Source organism: Trematomus bernacchii, unplaced genomic scaffold (assembly GCF_902827165.1).
Source record: "Trematomus bernacchii unplaced genomic scaffold, fTreBer1.1, whole genome shotgun sequence".
Classification (NCBI taxonomy): Eukaryota; Metazoa; Chordata; class Actinopteri; order Perciformes; family Nototheniidae; genus Trematomus; species Trematomus bernacchii.
The window spans coordinates 2,626,179-2,641,981 of record NW_022987641.1 but is presented as its reverse complement, the minus strand read 5'-3'; the positions used below and the strand labels follow the sequence as shown (position 1 = coordinate 2,641,981).

Genomic DNA, 15,803 nt, shown 5'->3' with positions numbered 1-15,803 from the left:
TAGATAATGTGTACATTAGTAGTACAGTATTATACCTACTAAATCAGCAAATCATGTGTTTTTTATATAAATGAGTGTTAAATAAATGTAGTGGAGTAAAAAGTACAATATAATCATCTCTGAGATGCATACATTATAAGTATGAAGTAGCATCGAAAGTAAAGTACAAGTATCTTGGAAGTGTACTTGAGTTAATGAATTTAGTTACTTTACACCACTGCACGTAGTCAACAACGGTATGATCTCCCAACACGTAGAACACCTCTGTTATGTAAGGAGCGGCTGAAGCTCATTGGTTGCCGGAGAGCTGGTTTCTGGGGGGGGAGTCTGCTATGAGGGCGCATCTGTGGTTGGGAAGCAGAGATTTACCCACCTTTTCTTGGTTTGTTACTGTTATATATTTTTGTCACGATTACTTTCCTGTCAGTCGAGGGGCTCGTGTGTGTGATGTGTGTCCCGGCCGGCAGTGCACACGCGCACAGTTTGAACCCATTTTAACTTTCTCTCCGGGAAAGCCCTCGGGATTACGCGCAGCCAGGACTTTCCACACGAAGATAAGAATGTCTGTGTGCCTGTCACAAAGATGAGAGATGTGAAGGGATTCCGAGAGAAGTAGAGGAGAAGACGCGCTCTCTTTTTGGTGCTCATTGCTTGCACATGGACACCTAAACGGGGCGCCTGGATGTTGATGGACACCTGCTGGAATGGAACCCGCAACCTTTTAGCCCAATACATGACTCTGCCACTAAAACAGCCTGTATCACATTTACAGTATGGATTACGGTACGTTTCACAAATCAATTAACCAACTTTTCTCGAGGAATGGATTTAATTCGGTGGAAACTGATACCTTTCTTATTATGACTTTCATCTTTACGCGTGTTGCATACACACATCTGGCTGTTTAGTGTTATTTTTGACACGTTTCTATTAAGATTGTTACATTCTCCGTACATTTAAAGAGTTGCAGCCTGAAATCTCGTCGGCTCTCATGGGACTGAGGCACTCGTCGCGGTGTTTGCTGCTGCGGCGGAAGATGGCGGAGGCGGACAGCTCGGAGGTAGGGAGCTCGTGCTGTCCTGCTCCCGGCTATAGCGGGACCGGGACACTCACTATACTTGTTTTAGTAGGGAGCGATATATTTGATATGTTATCTATGCATCTTGTGTTTTTCCTAGCCTATCATTGTCGTATCCACGCTTAGAATCAATGTTGCACCATCGCGTGCGTGCAAAGCAAAGTGCATGGTCCTGCAGATGTTGGGGCGGGGAGGTTTAAGTAGACCACTCTGATTGCAATAGTAGTGATAATGCACGCAGAGGCTTTGCAGGGGGGATACATGACCGGTTTTGGATGCAGTAACTGTCCTTGGTGCTGAAACGGTACCATGCATCCAGGCACGTGCAGCGGATGTTAGAGAGGAAGGGGCTCAAATGCATTAAAGGACACACCGGCGATTTTTATAACTAATTTAATAAAAAATATGGCTGGAATTACAATGTTTGCGACAATGTTAAAGTAATATTAAAATGTAGCTATTTCAAACAAATCCACGATTAAGGTTACACACTGCTGCATGACAGTCGTTTCAAAATCAATCCAGATAAATGAAATAATTTAATTGATTTCAGATCATTTTTACATAAAAGGCAAGCAAACACAATACATACAGTGTAACTTGGCACAATTGTACTGTATGTCTTTTCATTTTAAATCTGATTCACTACACCTGATATTAAATACATAACAAAACACATTTTGATCAGAGTTAAAATAGGTCAGTTGCTTCAGCCAAATATAACACTGCAATTAAACCCTCTATGCAACGATTTTATACTCTCTTAAGTGAAATAAAGTTATCCAACCTTTAATGCTAACAGGTTTAGGAACTCCAACCCTTTGTGAACTGGGTAACCTGCACAAACATTATAAATGACATTTGAAAAAGGGCACTTCTCAAATAGCAGGGCAAAGGGCAGGTGCTACCCAATGTCTATCTGAGCACGTGCCTGCCTGCATCTTTTACCGGTCCTATTAGAGTCTCCTATTTGAATGTGAATCCAAGACTGCTTATTATAAGAATCCCCTTTTACTTGTAATGTATTAACCCATATTAGCCCATACTGTAGTTTCTAAATCCTGATACAAACTATTTTCTTTCCTTTCTCTTCCTTAACAGAGGCAACAGCCGGTCGCGTCCCCTCACTCTCAATCTGCCCAGCCCTCCCCACTGCCTAAACCAGTGCCTACTGCCCACCATGTGCCCTGCGGCCCCCCCGCGCCTCATGTAGCAGCCCTGGCTACTTGTCCTGGTCGAGGCAAGATTGCCAAGTTCCTGAGCCCGGAGGAAATGACATCACGGGACTACTACTTCGACTCCTATGCCCACTTTGGCATCCATGAGGTAGGCTGACAGACGGCAGCTTGGTATGTATGAGCAGGGGAAAATGCTGACACCAGATGTCTAACCTGAACTCGCCAAGGAATTTCAACCCTGTTAGTCTGGCTTTCTGTCGGCAGGATATGTCAAACACCACGGCTGTTTAATCCAATTGACAGATAGGCAGTAGTATTACTTAAACCAAACACTTTTGTGAATATGACATATCTCAGAAGTCAACATATGAAGCAGCTTAGAGCACATCCAGTAGAAAATACACATATGTAACTTAATGATTCCCCTAAATAAGACAAAAACTCGAACATGAACCTCAAACGGAGCTGTCCACCTACAATTTTGTGAGGAGAGTGTGTCTTAGCTGACAAAAGACAAGGCTTTTCCACCACCAACTCACATTAAATAAACCAGAAGCAAGATAATAGTCCATGTGAAGTATTCCAGAAATGAAAACAAGCTGTGTCCGACTTACAGCCAGTGAATCGCTGTATATTTGGAAAGCTATACCGAAGACAACGACCTTGATTTGCGAAAGGAGTGGTGGTGGAAAAGTTTGGGGACGTATAAACCTGTTTAAACGTAGCATGTGGGTCAGCTTTTTGTCGTCTTGCACACAAAGAGAATGTCCTGATTAGAGCAGTGCAGAGCCCGGAAAGTGGGATGTGTGAATGGGTTCAGGGATATGGATATCAGCCGTCCCCAAAGGCTTTGTGTTGTACTCCTGTCTATTTCAAGAACCACTGCCACTGTCACACAGGCTCTTGGCCTAAATACTGCCTAATCTATCTCTTTATACATGTAAAAAACAGCTATTCACATGAGGAGAATATGCATTACACTCTAGCCCATTATGTTCTTTGTATTCCTTTGAGCATTTATGAGTCACACTATTCTTTAGGTAGTCTATACCAGTTCAATATAGAAGGATAGTGCTTTGCTTGTTATTAAAGGTCTCCTATCATGGAAAATGCACTTTTGTATGTCTTTTACACATCAATATGTGTCCCCGGTGCGTCAGGGAACTCACAAAGTGTCAGAACACAAAACCCTCTCTCTTTTCCTCCGTACCCACATCTCTAAAAACGGGGATACAACGGAGCTGATCCAGATTTGCGTCCGATATAACGTGATATCTGAAATGTGGGCTGGCTTTACGCCCACGGGCCTATCAGAAACGTTGCTATCAGAAACAATGCACAACGTTTTGGAAGTGTTATGGTCTTTGTTTACATTAGCAAGCATCGCTAACACTCAGAGCTAACCTGTACTGGAGAGAGTATTTGTAAAAAAGCAGGGAATAGGTACTCACCTTGTGGTAAACCTGTGAGAGAAAAAGCATTTGAGCTCCATACTGTTTCAGAAATAATCCTTGATGTGGTTTGGAACATGATATGGCGTTTAATCACGGCAGCATTTAGCTGTATCTGAATTCTCCTGATCAGATACTCAGCATAAGCTCCTCCCCCTTTTTCTTTTTTTTTAAAGCTAAGGACCCAGAATCAGCACTTTTCTAACAGTGCTGAAATAGAGGGGTATGAGGCATGGCTAGGATGGGAGATCTGTTTGGTATTTTGAGCAGAACACTTCATAGACATGTTTCTTATATATTTTTATATATCTGAGACCCATAATATATGCCTAAAAATAGCTTAATAGGAGACCTTTAAAGACTGCATGTCCTTGAGTATCATGGCTCTTCATTTGACCTCTAATCTAAACAGGAGATGCTGAAGGACGAGGTGCGGACGCTGACCTACAGGAATGCCATGTACCACAACAAGCATGTGTTCAAAGATAAAATCGTCCTGGATGTGGGTAGCGGAACGGGGATCCTCTGTATGTTTGCCGCTAACGCCGGCGCCAAACACGTCTACGGGGTGAGACAGATACACAGTTTGACCACAGACAAATACTCCACAGTTTATATTCTTCATTTAGAATCCTCCAACCGTACTACTCAGGCTTTAACCCTTTTAGTGTCAAAAAGAATAGCCGACACAGTATCTCTCATCCGTATCCTTTCTTTTTTGCATATGAAACAGTAAGACATTTATTTCTAAGGGCCAGTTTCTAGTGTTCCTCTGAGAGACTGTGAATCTGTTTCAAACAATCTTAGGCACAGAGGCAAGGAGAGACATCTGGCTGTAAATCACAGGTTACACATTGCCGGCAGAGTCTCTGACACTTATGGATGGGAGAGAAGAATGATGTATTCGTTTTCATGCTGCACAGGGTCTGAGATGAGCGATCAGGGACATTAGTGTGAGGACGGATCGGCATGGTTTGATTACATTTGCCCTTCTGATATCACCCCAAAGGTTACCCCACAGTATATAGGGAATGGGGCAGAAATATGGTAGTTTACACCCTTGACCACGAAATAATCTTTTTCCCAGCTAACATATTTCTCATGAATTATTAACATAAATGTGTTATTTCTTTTACTAGAAAATGTAGATATTGCAACGAACATTCAACACTTTCTTGTGTCCTTGTGCCTACAGATTGAATGCTCAAGCATATCAGAATATTCAGAGAAGATCATAAAGTCCAATCACCTACACAATGGTAAGTCCAAGAGGTTTTCCCTTGCTATTATGTTTCCTATATCCATTTGTCTAAATGCAGAGCAGTATGATGAATTCTGGATCAGAAGCGCTGTGAAAAATCTGCATATTTCCATCGTGACCGCCACCCTCGACACTTTTGGACTCAGTTCTGATGGTTAACTGGCCTCTGATGTCAAATACCTATAATCCCTGACATCAATCAGAAGTCCCTTACTGGTGCTGATTACCATTGTAAAAGACCACACTCAACTTCACAGAGTGGCAACCCAATCTAGTGGGCTTCATTTCATCAGGCTTTTCTTTTTGTTTCATCTTTCCTGTTCTAAAGAATTAAAAGCTCATCGTCAGTATTAACTATATAATTAGTTTACTTGCCAGCAGTGTGAACCTGGACATGTTGAAAACGCAAACGTTTTATGATAGAAATCTATAGGACAGGTTGTTGGGCAATTTTCACAGTTGGCCTAAGTTGCGTCAATTAGAATATGGCTGACAATAGCTAAAAAAAAAATAGCTTGGCCGATTTGGAAAATGTTGGTGTGGTATTGGAGACGTATTGAGGATGTTGAATTCATTTCTGCCATTTTGAGTCCCCTAAAACTTTAAAATCAACAAAAAAATCCATCGTAATCAGCCCAACAGGACTACAAATATGGCCACCTCTGGCTTAAACTGCCATTTCTTATCCTGGAAATGTCAAAAACTGATTCGAAATCCTCAATAACCTAGAAAACCACTCTGTAATTGTCCGAATCTGCCAAGCCATTCTTTAGCTTTCGTCTGAATATGCTAATTAATGCAACTCATGCTAATTGTGCAAATTGCCCAACATATGCAAGTTAGCATCCGGCAGTTTCTATGTGCTGGGGACCCCTACAATACATATCTAACATAAAACTTGGGGGGACTCCACATTTCCGGGTTCACAACAGGACCCTCTGTCCTTAGACCCTCACATCGTACAAGGAAACACTTCCAAAGAAACCCCACAGTTTAAAGGGGAACATGGGAGAAACCTCAGGGAGAGCATCAGAGGAGGGATCCCTCTCCCAGGACAGACAGACGTGCAATAGATGTTGTGTGTAAATCGAAGAGATAATACGTTTTACAGCGTAGGTAGACCAAATGTTTGGAAATGCATGTGTCTATAATAAGAAGATGAATCCACGAGGATGCCAACAATCCTGCGGGAGCCATCAGGGAAGTAGTATGATGAGAGTCAGGCAGGACCACCGGCCATGTTTTCCTTTTAAAAATCGATCTCTTTGCATTAATGTTATAGAGATGCGCTGAAGTCATTTGTTTGTTGCCTGCTGTTTCTGTGTCTCTCCACTCGGCAGTCATCACCATCTTCAAGGGAAAGGTGGAGGAGGTGGAGCTGCCCGTGGAGAAGGTGGACATCATCATCTCCGAGTGGATGGGCTACTGCCTCTTCTACGAGTCCATGCTCAACACCGTCATCTTCGCCAGGGACAAGTGGCTGGTATGATGCTGCTGGGTTTAAGAATAATAAAGCTTTATTTGTATAGCACTTTTCATATAGCAGGTGCATCTCAAGGTGCTTTAAGAACATGGCACACATCACAAATGAAACAGAACAAGAATTTCACATCAGGCTAGACGTTAAAACCTTTTGGCACATATGCGCCATAGCAATATGATATAACAGTTTAAGAGTTTAACAGACACAGGAGGCAAAAGGTATGATAATACATTAAAAAAACACAGTAAACAAATAAATGTGGTAAAATAAATGAAGACAAACCCAAAAAATACGATAAAATATAAAAACCTATAAAATAACAAATAAAACAAAAATAAAGTAACAATAATAAAAACAAAATAAATACTAAGAATAATAAAGGTCGCTCAGAAAATTGTAAAATTAAATTAAAAAAGTAAAAAGCTATAAAGAAAATAAAACAATACAAAAATGTCGTTTAAAAATGTCCACTGAGTTTAGTGTGTGTAGCTGGCTGGAGATATGAAAGGCCTTTGACTCATAAACACAGCAGAGATGAAGTAGAGGATTTACTGCCCAGATGTTGAGGTCGCACATGACTGATGTGGTTCTGACCTCAGGCTTCAAACTCGACACAAGATCTTACAGTACATGCCAGGTGTGTGAACCATAAAGGCGATTAATGGCCTTTCTGTGTGTGTGTGTGTGTGTAGTGTGTGTGTGTGTGTGTGTGTGTGTGTGTGTGTGTGTGTGTGTGTGTGTGTGTGGTGTGTGGTGTGTGTGTGTGTGTGTGTGTGTGTGTGTGTGTGTGTGTGTGTGTGTGTGGTGTGTGTGTGTGTGTGGTGTGTGTGTGTGTGTGTGTGTTAATACCTTGAGTTTTCTCTCGTTCAGAAACCCGGAGGTCTGATGTTTCCCGACAGGGCGACTCTCTACGTGGTGGCCATCGAAGACCGGCAGTACAAGGACTTCAAGATTCATTGTGAGTAATTATGGAAGATATGCTCTCAAGTTGTTTCCCTCTCCGTCTCACGCTCAGCGCTGCAGTGCATTATTAATGACCGCTGTGCGAGTGAAATCAAAACAAAACTCAAGTTAGATATCCATTTTCTCATAAGGCACTTAAAGCTGTATCTAAAAGAGCTGGGCTGCAGACTGTGAGGAATTAATAACTCACTGCAAAAAGCTCATAGGTTGATCAATATGCTCAGCCAGGTATTAATGATAACAATGCTCACCTTATAATGATCAGGTTTGGGTTTGAACTGTTTATAAAATTATTGATAATTGGATTTTGGTCTTCAGCACTTTTAAATATGAGGTCAACATTTCTGGCTAAGTTGACTTAAGTAAGCTGAAGACACAAAGCAAGTTATGCTAGGATATACAATCATTTTTGCACAATCTTGCAAAGCAAATTATATATACAACTGCAATACAAACAATTTATTAACCATTAATAAAGCTAGTAGTTTCAAAATGACAAGCCCGGTGACAGATTTGCCGTATTTAGAAGCAGTACTGGCAGTATTTACCCCATCAGGTGTCTTGAGTACAGTACAACCTCTGCTCTGAACTCACTCCATGTGTTCTAATATCTCTCACAGCAGGAGTGGATATTAAAGGTGCCATGTACTTAGGCATGGAATAAAAACTCCTGCTGAGTTTCCTTTGACTGCACAGGTGGCATCCTTTCTTCTACACACACACACAAAAGGTTCATGCTTTCACATAAATCCCAAAAGAATTCAGTCTACCCAAACTCTTGCGCTCTTATTTTTAGTCTCTCTGTGCGTCGGTGGCATTTTCCACCTTCTCATTGTTCAGATTTAGCACTGGCCCTGTGACAAGGCAAGGTGGAGTGGAGGGACAGAGGGACTGGGGGAGGGAAAGCCTTCTCAGTCCCAAATTATAATAAAAAACAGCCTGCCAGACATGGTGGAGGAGGCGGAGGACGTCTATTTTCAGGCCCTGTCATCCTCCACACAGGGAGGCCGGACAGAAAGACAGACAGTACTGGGACTGCTTTCTGCTTTGTTTAATTTGTTCTCCTACTTGTTGTTGCCCTGACTGCTTGTCAAGAAGTGGCAAAATAGCTTTGCAAGTGATTTAAAGTTACACAAAGTAACTGTGTTTTGTACACACAGGGTGGGAAAACGTGTACGGGTTCGACATGAGCTGCATTCGCAACGTGGCCATCAAAGAGCCTCTGGTGGATATGGTAGATTCCAAGCAGGTGGTGACTAACGCCTGCCTCCTGAAGGTTAGTCTACTGTATGTCTCTGTGTATATAATGCACGGTGACTGAGTGTGAATATTTCTCAAGCATTTGTCCCCCTCATCGTTCGAGTCCTTGCAAAGCCTGCATGTTTGAGGTATTTATCGTTTTTGGTTCTGCCACTAACTACATGGATCCTAAATGAAGTCAGAGAAAGCGATCAATCCCGATCAGTCTGCTGAGACTGTTTTCTAGAAGTTTCCAGGGAGCTGTAATAGTCTGCAGATCTGTTTTCCAACAGTTGCTTGTTTTTCATCTCACAAATAAAAAGTACATTTGCCTTTTTTTGGTTTGTTTGTCCCTTTTACCTTTCATCTTATTTCTTTCCATCTTTCGCTGTTATTTCTCTCTATGGCTGGGCGATATGAAGTAAATAAACTTTCAAAATATTTCTGGTAAAATCCATTTATCTCGATATAGCAACGATATGGTAGGGTTGATCGTTGGTGCTTTCACAAAATATGTTATAAAAACTATTTTTCAAGTAATAGGCATCACTAATGTGGAGATAATGGCTACATAGGTAGAAGCAAATTATAGAGCCGTTTGAATGGTTTGGTATGTTCAGAAGAATGTCATCCAGTTAATGAATCCTTTAAAACCAGGAAAAGAGTCTTTACGACATCAAAAATCGAAGACCATATACTCTCATATCACATAACTGTTGTAATATCTATATATTTCCTTATCCTTTTTCTCTCTGCCTTATATTGCATTATATTTCCATTTTGAGTATATCACATATCTGTATTCCTCTCTCACATCATTTGGTACGCTTAGTGCTCGCTATTTCCTTCCTAATCACTTTCCTTCCCTCCATCTCCTGTCACATTCTCTGATTGAACTAATGTCAGAGCTCTTACTCTCCATGTGATGTCACATAGAGCAGCCTGGAGGATTCTCCATCTCTTATAAAAGCACCAACCCTCCTCTGTGTTCAAAGGTGCTTTCAGCGCTGTAAAGTCATTCAGTACATTGAATCATGTACTCTACTTAAGTACACATTTGAGTTACTTGTGCTTTACTTGAGTATTTCCATGTTATGCTACTGTGTACTTCTACTCCACTACAATTCAGAGGTAAATGATGTACTTTTACTCCACTACATTTATTTAATACCTTTACTTTACAGATGTGGATGAATGATGTGAAATATATTCAAGTCTTAAATCAGACTTTAGTTCCACCTGGAGTAAATTCACAATATATAGACGCAGTATACAAAGTCATTCAAACTAGCTGCACCTTTACCAGCTTTGATCAGAGGTTGAAGAAGAAGTCCTGCATTCAAATTGTACATAAGTAAAAGTACAAAAGTATTAGCAAATCAAAGATATCAGAATAAACTTAAAGCACCGAAAGTAAAAGTACTCATTTTGCAGGTTGGGCTGATTAAGCACCAAATATTTTAATAATTGTATTCAAATTATTTATGAATGAATATGTTCAACACTGTAATGTTGCACTTACTCAAAGGTGGGGTTTATTTGAATGACTTTATATACTTCTGGATAACTCAACCTATAATAATATATAATAATGTATTAGGTGATTTATATTTTGTATTAATAAAGTAGTTAGTAACTATACCTGTCAAATAAATGTATTGGGGTAATAGTATAAAGTAGCGTAATGTGAAAATAAGTTACCTAAAAATGTTTACAGTACTTGAACAAATAGACTTTGTTACATTACACCGCTGGCTTTAATAAGACTCTAATGCATCAATAAGTATAATCAAAACATATCATATATATTATTCTCGGGCCAATCAGCATAACCATTTTTGGGGGTATTTTAAGTATATGTTGATGCCAATATACTCTTGTGCTTTTACTTATAACAGAGTATTCCTACACCCTGGTACTTTGACGTAAAAACAAGATCTGAGTACCTTCCCCACCTGGGTGCTTTACATGTCCGGTTAGAGGGCGGTTAGTTAGTTAATATAATTCCTACTGTCTGTAACTCTTTCACATGAATATATACCCCCCCCCAACCCACCTCCCCGCTGCCAGCCACTTCACCCCCTCTTAATTCAAACTGTCACTCATTCCTCACACGCTAAAATTACAGAATCTCTCCCGGAGACTTCTTCTCTCTCCTGCTACTGGCCTGGTGTCACTGGAAAGGACGGAGGTGTTAAATCACAATCTGTCATGCTGACGCCACATGGCCCAGTGATCTGTGTACCCAGCCCCCCCCCCCCTTTAATTCAACATCATGTACATGCATAACCAGTTCCAATCCTTTTTTTGAGGCCACAATGAAGCCTGCCGGGTAACACCATGTGATACTTTACTGTGGGGCAATATTCATGAGGCAGTGCTTGATATAGACACACACACACACACACACACACACACACACACACTCACACACACACACACACACACACACACACACACACACACACACACACACACACACACACACACACACACACACACACACACACACACACACACACACACACACACACACACACCACACACACACACACACACACACACACACACACCCTCCATTGCACACTCGAGGGAGGACACCCACTCAGCATGTGTACTGTGAGCAGGCTCAGTTTGCCAGCCGTGATTCAACCTGTGGGCTTTCACACACACACACACACATACACTCACACACAAACAATGGTGAATAATCATGAGGCTTTGACATATAAATGTACTACATGTGGGTGGTGTGTCTGTGCTCGTACCTGTGGAGCGCTGTTTTATTGCGATATAGCATTTCATGAATTGTAAAATACGGACAAAATAAGCAATAATAAATGATTGTTTGCCTTTTTCCTGCAGGAAGTGGACATCTACACCGTGAAGCCCGAGGACCTGTCCTTCACCTCAGCCTTCCGTCTGCAGATCCACCGCAACGATTACGTCCACGCCCTGGTCACCTATTTCAACATCGAGTTCACCAAGTGTCACAAGAAGACCGGCTTCTCCACAGGTGATATCTGTTCACACTGTTCAGAGGAGAGGGAAAGGAGAACAAAGAGAGTCATTGGATAGTGGGAAAGCAGACACATCAATGAGAATGTGTCCAATTATAATATTATAGATAAACTGTTGCCAGGGGCCTCCTTTATAAAGGGATATACGCTCAAAAAATGGCGTACGCCAGTTTCTACGCAATGTTTGCGATTTATAAAATACTAACTTGACGGGAAAATGTGCGGTCCTCCACGCAAACTCTAACCCATGCGTACGCACTAAGCACAACAACGGGAGGGACGAGAAACTGCGACACCGTTGGCAGAAGGAAGAATGGAGAGAAATATGTGGAAATAATACCATAAATAAAATGTTACCTCTCATTTATCAAATATGAAGAATTCATTTTCAAACATTGATTAAAGCCAATCTTAAAATGATTAAACAAACGCCTGTTTGAGACTCCTCAGTGCACACAAAAACATAACTTGGAGAAATAAATAAATACGGATATGTTATTTAAAACCACCTCGAATATGTTGTGTTAATGTTATGAAATGTTTTCTCATAAATGATGCGGTAAGCAGGAGGACAGAATAACGTCTAAACTGACGCCGTTTTGCATTTCTATAGGTTGTAGATACGAGCATGGTTTTATATACTATCACGTTTAATCGTGTTTTATGCCGTTTGCCAAGACTTGATAAGTCGCTCGTAAAACACAGGAGGTATGGAAACTAAGAACACCCTATGTGGTAAATTGTACAGCTAATATAACACAACACATTAGTTGTATTTCCTTTAACTGGTGGATTATGGATATATAGTTGCTGATCGACAGCTGGAACACAAACCACCAAATACAACACAATAATTCAGATCCAGTCGTCATGACTCCACTCCGGAGGGATTCCCCGATCATTTCTTACAGTTTCTCATCAAGGGGGTGTCTCCTGTCCCCGGGACAAACACACTGCCTGAGGAAGGTTATGTGTATTTGTTTTGTCATTAACTTTTTTCGGACCACTTATTTATTTATTTTGGTGACGATCCGACCTCCATGCTGCTACTCTGGTTCAAACTGCATCCACCAAACAATATGATTTATCTCGACCTCCCCAAAATAACCTAAATCTGACACGGTGTGAGATGTCTTTTTTAGCTGTTCTGTCGTCATTTCCTGCGATCTTCTTCATGCAGTCAGTTAAAATGAATGAATGAATGGGCGTTTCTTTGACTATTTATAGGCAAATATGGGCGTTACGAGTCGATTGTGATTTATAAAGGGAAACAGGCGTAGGAAGTGCCGTACGCACTTCCCTCGCCGGTACGCAATGTTTTGTGAATCGGAAAATGGCAGAAAATGTATGTACCTATTTTTGTGCTTTGTACTACGTAAGCAACCTTCCTACGTCAATCCTACGCAAGGCGTTATAAATGAGGCCCCTGATCTTACCTTTGGCAGCACTGTCCAAGTGTTTTTAGAGTTCATCTTCCAAGAAATAGTCCTAAACAATGCCAGAACCCGTCTGTCTTCTTCTGGAGGTTTTTCTAACCTCCCTTTTTCTCTCCCTTGATCATCCCTAGCTACAGTAATTGTTTTGCTTAGCAGCTGTGTGTTATCGAGTATTAACCACCTCTGAAATGTCCGAATTGACCAATCAGCATCAAGTATTCATCTAAGCTGTGTTATAATGTTTTTTTCAAAATGCCTAGGTATCAGAAGACTTTGAGACAGTTAAGACAGGCAGCATTATCTTTGCAGAAAATGTCTTGACAATTCACAGAATATGCTTCGGTCAGAACTACTTTCGACCAAATAAATGGTACTAGGGAAACTGTTAAAAATGGTAAGGCATAAATCCCAAAACCCATGGAAAGACAACATTATAGCTATTTTAAAAAGAAATGTTCTTCATCGCACCAGTTAAGCAATGGTTTAAGCTTGACGTCCACAGAATTATTTAAGAGTGCCACCAGTACATTCAGTTTTCTCCTCCCCTAGTGAATTATCCGGCCAATATTCCAAATGTCCTTCGAAGTATATAAGCATTTTATAGCACTTCACAGCATCTTAGCTCTTGGCCACACTCTGCAGGTGTTACATTTGCACCGCACAGCGCTCCTGGTGCCATGGCGCCAAGGACACCCATTATAGAGTTGCTAAGCTGTTATGTAAGCTTATGTTAATACATGTATGCATCCAGTTCTTACATAATATTGTGTAGAGGAGGTTCTATGTTTGGCCGAGTCTGTTGGGCCTGAGGCTGAGCGTTACTGAAGGAGTTCTCTCCTGTCAGCCTCTGTATTTCTCCCACCGGGTGAGCCATTTTCAGCTGCCTTGCCCAAGGGAGCCGAGTGCCCAATGGAACCAGTTTTTTCAAAGTCCTTATGCTCCCCTTTATATCCCTTTCTTCTTCTCTCTGCCTCTCCATTCTGCTCTACTTGTTTCTCTCTTTTTTCCTATGCATATATTCCTCCTCCGGTCCTCTCCTCAGCTCCAGATGCTGCCACCACACACTGGAAGCAGACAGTGTTCTACCTAGAGGACTACTTGACTGTCAAGAAGGGAGAGGAGATTTTTGGCAGTATCGCTGTCAGGCCCAATGAGAAGAATGTGGTAAGAAAACGAAAATCTCACAGTCGTAAATACACATTTCTCTAGTATCTTTTACTGTATGTGTGTGGCATCTTCATTCTTTGTAACCTAACTAGTACCTACAGTAATAGTCTAGTTGTGAACACAGAAATGTGGAGTACCCCAAAGTTTTATGTTAGAAATGTATAGTAAGGGTCCCCATCACATAGAAATTGCCGGATGCTAATGTGCATAATTATGTTGGGCAATTTGCACAATTAGCATAAATTGTGTTCATTTAAATGATAGCCCATGAAGACAATAGTTAAAAAATGGCATGGCAGATTTGGACAATTTTGGAGTGGTTTTGAGGGTTATTAGGGATGCTGAAACCAGGAATGTACAGGATCCAAAATGGCAGTTTTAACCAGAAAGTGGCCATATTAATTTGTACTCCCGGTGGGCTGATTTTGACTACCAGGAGTAGTGTTGCGACCATTGGATATAGAGAGCACAAGATGAAAAATATTTCCTCTACTGTGGAAAATTCTTTTTCAAATGAGTCCCCTAAACCCTCCAAATTGACCCAAAATGTATCAAAATCAACCCACCGGGAGTACAAAACTGGCAATTTTTGACCCTATAAATGTCATACATAGATTAAGCTTCCTCAATAACCCCCATAACCACTCACAAATTGTCCAAATCTGCCAAGCCATTTTTAAACAATTGTAAACAAAAGATACAATGCTAATTAATATTAACGCAACTTATGCTAATTATGCTAATTGCCCAAATATGCAAGTTAGCATGCGGCAATAGGACTCTATAAGCTGCCAAACAGACTGTTAAGTAAAGGTGAGTGCATTTTTTTGTCTTAGGAAATGTTTGTACACTTTTATGGATTTAACCTACTAATTTCTACATTAATCAACTCAAAATGTTTTTATGTTTTTTATGTTTGTAGCGTGACCTGGAGTTCACCCTGGAGCTGGACTTCAAAGGGCAGCTCTGCGAGGCGGCCATTTCCCACGACTATAAAATGCGTTGACCAACCGACTACCCTCAGCACCCCCCCCCCTCCTCAAAGACTCGGAGAGGGGGGGACGGCACACGCTCTCCAACAACGATTCCAGTTGGCCAGCCAGGGCGAACACACGCATCTGATTGGATGCCGTATTGCCAGCGCCCAAGTGATGTCATCAGAGCAGTTTCTATCAGCAATAGTGCCGTCAGCTGTACCAACGCGATAAGCTCGGGCACACTGAATGTAACATCCTAACTGAACTTGATCCTTTTTTTGGGTATTATTTAAAAACAACATTTGAGTCTTTCTATAGTTAGTGCAGCTTATTGACAAGTTTTGAGGGTAACTGATTTATTATGCCGTGTGTAGTTGTATAGAAGCAGTAAATAATTGTGTTTTATTCTGTTATTGTTGATTTGCAAGTGAAAGATGTTTGCTTCATTCATTTTGGAAAAGGTGCCGAATGTAATTTTCTTTATTTCTTTAATTAAGGATAGTTCAGAGCAAAATGTACTTTGGTGCCAGAATAAAACAGAACAACACAG

At 41.0% G+C, this 15,803-nt stretch overlaps 1 protein-coding gene across 1 annotated transcript; it reads left to right on the top strand.

The window, feature by feature from the left end:
* The first annotated feature begins 444 nt into the window (after positions 1-444).
* On the top strand, positions 445-15,456 carry LOC117485054 (protein arginine N-methyltransferase 8-B-like). Its single transcript, XM_034133650.1, has 11 exons — positions 445-783; positions 963-1,060; positions 2,180-2,404; positions 4,120-4,275; positions 4,903-4,966; positions 6,309-6,451; positions 7,322-7,409; positions 8,575-8,690; positions 11,519-11,669; positions 14,152-14,273; positions 15,199-15,456. Exons 1-11 carry the CDS (start codon positions 774-776, stop codon positions 15,280-15,282), a joined length of 1,257 nt encoding a protein of 418 aa, XP_033989541.1. The 5' UTR covers positions 445-773; the 3' UTR covers positions 15,283-15,456.
* Positions 15,457-15,803: the final 347 nt, after the last annotated feature.

What these genes read in the sequence shown, in the direction of transcription:
- LOC117485054 (XM_034133650.1), top strand. An exon ending in CGGAGGCGGACAGCTCGGAG is followed by an intron (nt 1,061 to 2,179) that starts GTAGGGAGCTCG and finishes CTTCCTTAACAG; the next exon opens with AGGCAACAGCCGGTCGCGTC. An exon ending in GCGCCAAACACGTCTACGGG is followed by an intron (nt 4,276 to 4,902) that starts GTGAGACAGATA and finishes TTGTGCCTACAG; the next exon opens with ATTGAATGCTCAAGCATATC.